At 37.1% G+C, this 2,124-nt stretch overlaps 1 protein-coding gene across 1 annotated transcript; it reads left to right on the forward strand.

The window, feature by feature from the left end:
* Window positions 1-1,144: 1,144 nt before the first annotated feature.
* On the forward strand, window positions 1,145-1,884 carry LOC104455708 (calsequestrin-1-like). The gene is made up of 2 exons (XM_010070455.1): window positions 1,145-1,352; window positions 1,628-1,884. The coding sequence occupies exons 1-2, from the start codon at window positions 1,145-1,147 to the stop codon at window positions 1,882-1,884; spliced, it is 465 nt and encodes a 154-aa protein (XP_010068757.1).
* Window positions 1,885-2,124: the final 240 nt, after the last annotated feature.

Here is a 2,124-nt window from a genome sequence, read left to right on the forward strand (position 1 = left end):
CCTTGTCGGCGACAATGGCTGAGGGCAACCCTCAGCCACATCCCTTTTTTAAAAAAAAAATAATATTTTTTAAAATATTTGTATTTTTTATAAATGTTTTAAATAATTTTTTTAATAATTTTAAAATTTAATTTAATTTAATTAATTTTTATATTAATTTTTTACTACGTTAGCATCAAAACGACGCCATTTTGTACTTGTTTTGCCGAAAAATTGACACATCAGTGTTTTGACCGGATTGGCACTCAAGTAATCAATTTTGCTCCGATTTTGGCACTTAAATGTTAATTTAATAAGTTATGGCACTTAAGTGTCCATTTATGCCAAGTTATGGCACTCTAGGGGTCCGCGCGTCGTTTTTCTCCGTAAGTTTCAAAATTTAATTTTTTTGTTTGCTGAATTTCTTTCGATGAAACTGAATTTCTTTTGGGTAGATTTAATCCACTTGATCAAAGCAAAACAAGTAAACTATATTTTATGAAATTCTCCATTGGGTTCTAGAGCATTGAGCACAATCCGGCACATGAAATTCTTTTGTAAATTCTATAAGCTGGTCTAAGTGAGACTGAACTAACATACAAATTCTATAAGCTAGTCCATACCCAGTGTTCTAAGTAGACCGATGGGATTTTAGTTTCTCTTCCTAAGTTAATTTTTTTTATTTGATAAATTTCTTCTGATGAAACTGAATTTTCTTTGGATAGATTTAATTTTGTGACACAACACTTACAACAAGTAAATTATACTTTAAGAAATCTTTTATAAATTCTTTGTAGATAGGCATGGACCTTTGGTCCTGCTATTCTTCTGAATTATTTGGTAGATTTAACAACTCTTTAGAACAAAGCACAATCCAGCACATGAAATTTATTCTTTTGTAAATTCTGTAAGTTGGTCTAAGGGAGACTAAACTAACATGCCCAATGTTCTAAGTAGATCATTGGACTTCTAGTTTTTCTCCCCAAGTTAATTTTTTTATTTGATGAATTTCTTTCGATGAAACTGAGTTTTCTTTGGGTAGACTTAATTTAATCTTGTTGGAACTATATTTTAAGAAATTCTTTTTTTCTTTAGGCTCATATGAAAAATAATGTCAACGAAGAAGATCAGGCCACCGGAGAATGGTCATCTGGCCTCGGAATCCATGGATATATTCTACAATCTCCTCTTCAGATTGCCACTTGAAGATATCAACCCACTGAGGGGCGTATTAAAGAGATGGAAGTCGACCATCGATGGCCGGGGCCCGATGGGCCGGGACTTGGCTAGGAGGTTTGCTGACCTCCACTCCACCTCCACCATCCTCCTCTGTCTCTCGTACATCGATGATGAGTCGATTAAACCCGTCCCTCGTCTGTACTCTCTTTAAGCCCGCAACTGGCTCTAAAAATCTGTTGCACAACCTCCTGGCTTCTTTGAGAATGGGAATAAAATTTTCCGGACCATAAGGGGGATTTTCAGCTACGACCACAAAGAACCTAGTGGCATCCATAAACACACTGTAATATACAATCCATATACCAGTGTTGCTAAGTTGCTTCACTTTCCGAACGTCGTCATCACCGATTGCCTTTGTGGAACTCGCCCCGTTCCCACCTGACTTTTAGCACATTACGATATGATCCAGCCACAGAGGATCACTTTGTGTTGAAGAGCTGGATTCACTTGAACCTTCGCAATGGCGACCATGAAGGAGACCATGAAGACGGCTATGATGATAATGAAAATGGTGATGATGTAGATGGCGAGGATGATGATGGAGGGGACGATGAAGATAAAGATGGCAATGATGATGGAGGAGACCATAAAGATGGTGACAATTATCGAGTACACTATGACCTTGAAGATGGAGTAGTAGTTGGGCACAAGGATAAGACACTATGACCATAAAAATGAAGTAGTAGTTGGGCACATGTTGTACAAGTTTCAAACGGGTCGATGGAGCAAGCTAGACTTGGCCCCTATCGATTTCATTTGGGGAGGAAGCATTTGCATAACTAGATGCATTTACTTCTTCGCCCTTAATAGGGATGATAAATTAGTTATCGTAGCATTTTTAATTGAGAGTGAGAATTTCATGATTATGTCACTCCCCAATTGAGATTAAGAATATACATGTTGATG

The sequence above is a fragment of the Eucalyptus grandis genome, chromosome 6, assembly GCF_016545825.1.
Source record: "Eucalyptus grandis isolate ANBG69807.140 chromosome 6, ASM1654582v1, whole genome shotgun sequence".
In the NCBI taxonomy this organism is placed as follows: domain Eukaryota; kingdom Viridiplantae; phylum Streptophyta; class Magnoliopsida; order Myrtales; family Myrtaceae; genus Eucalyptus; species Eucalyptus grandis.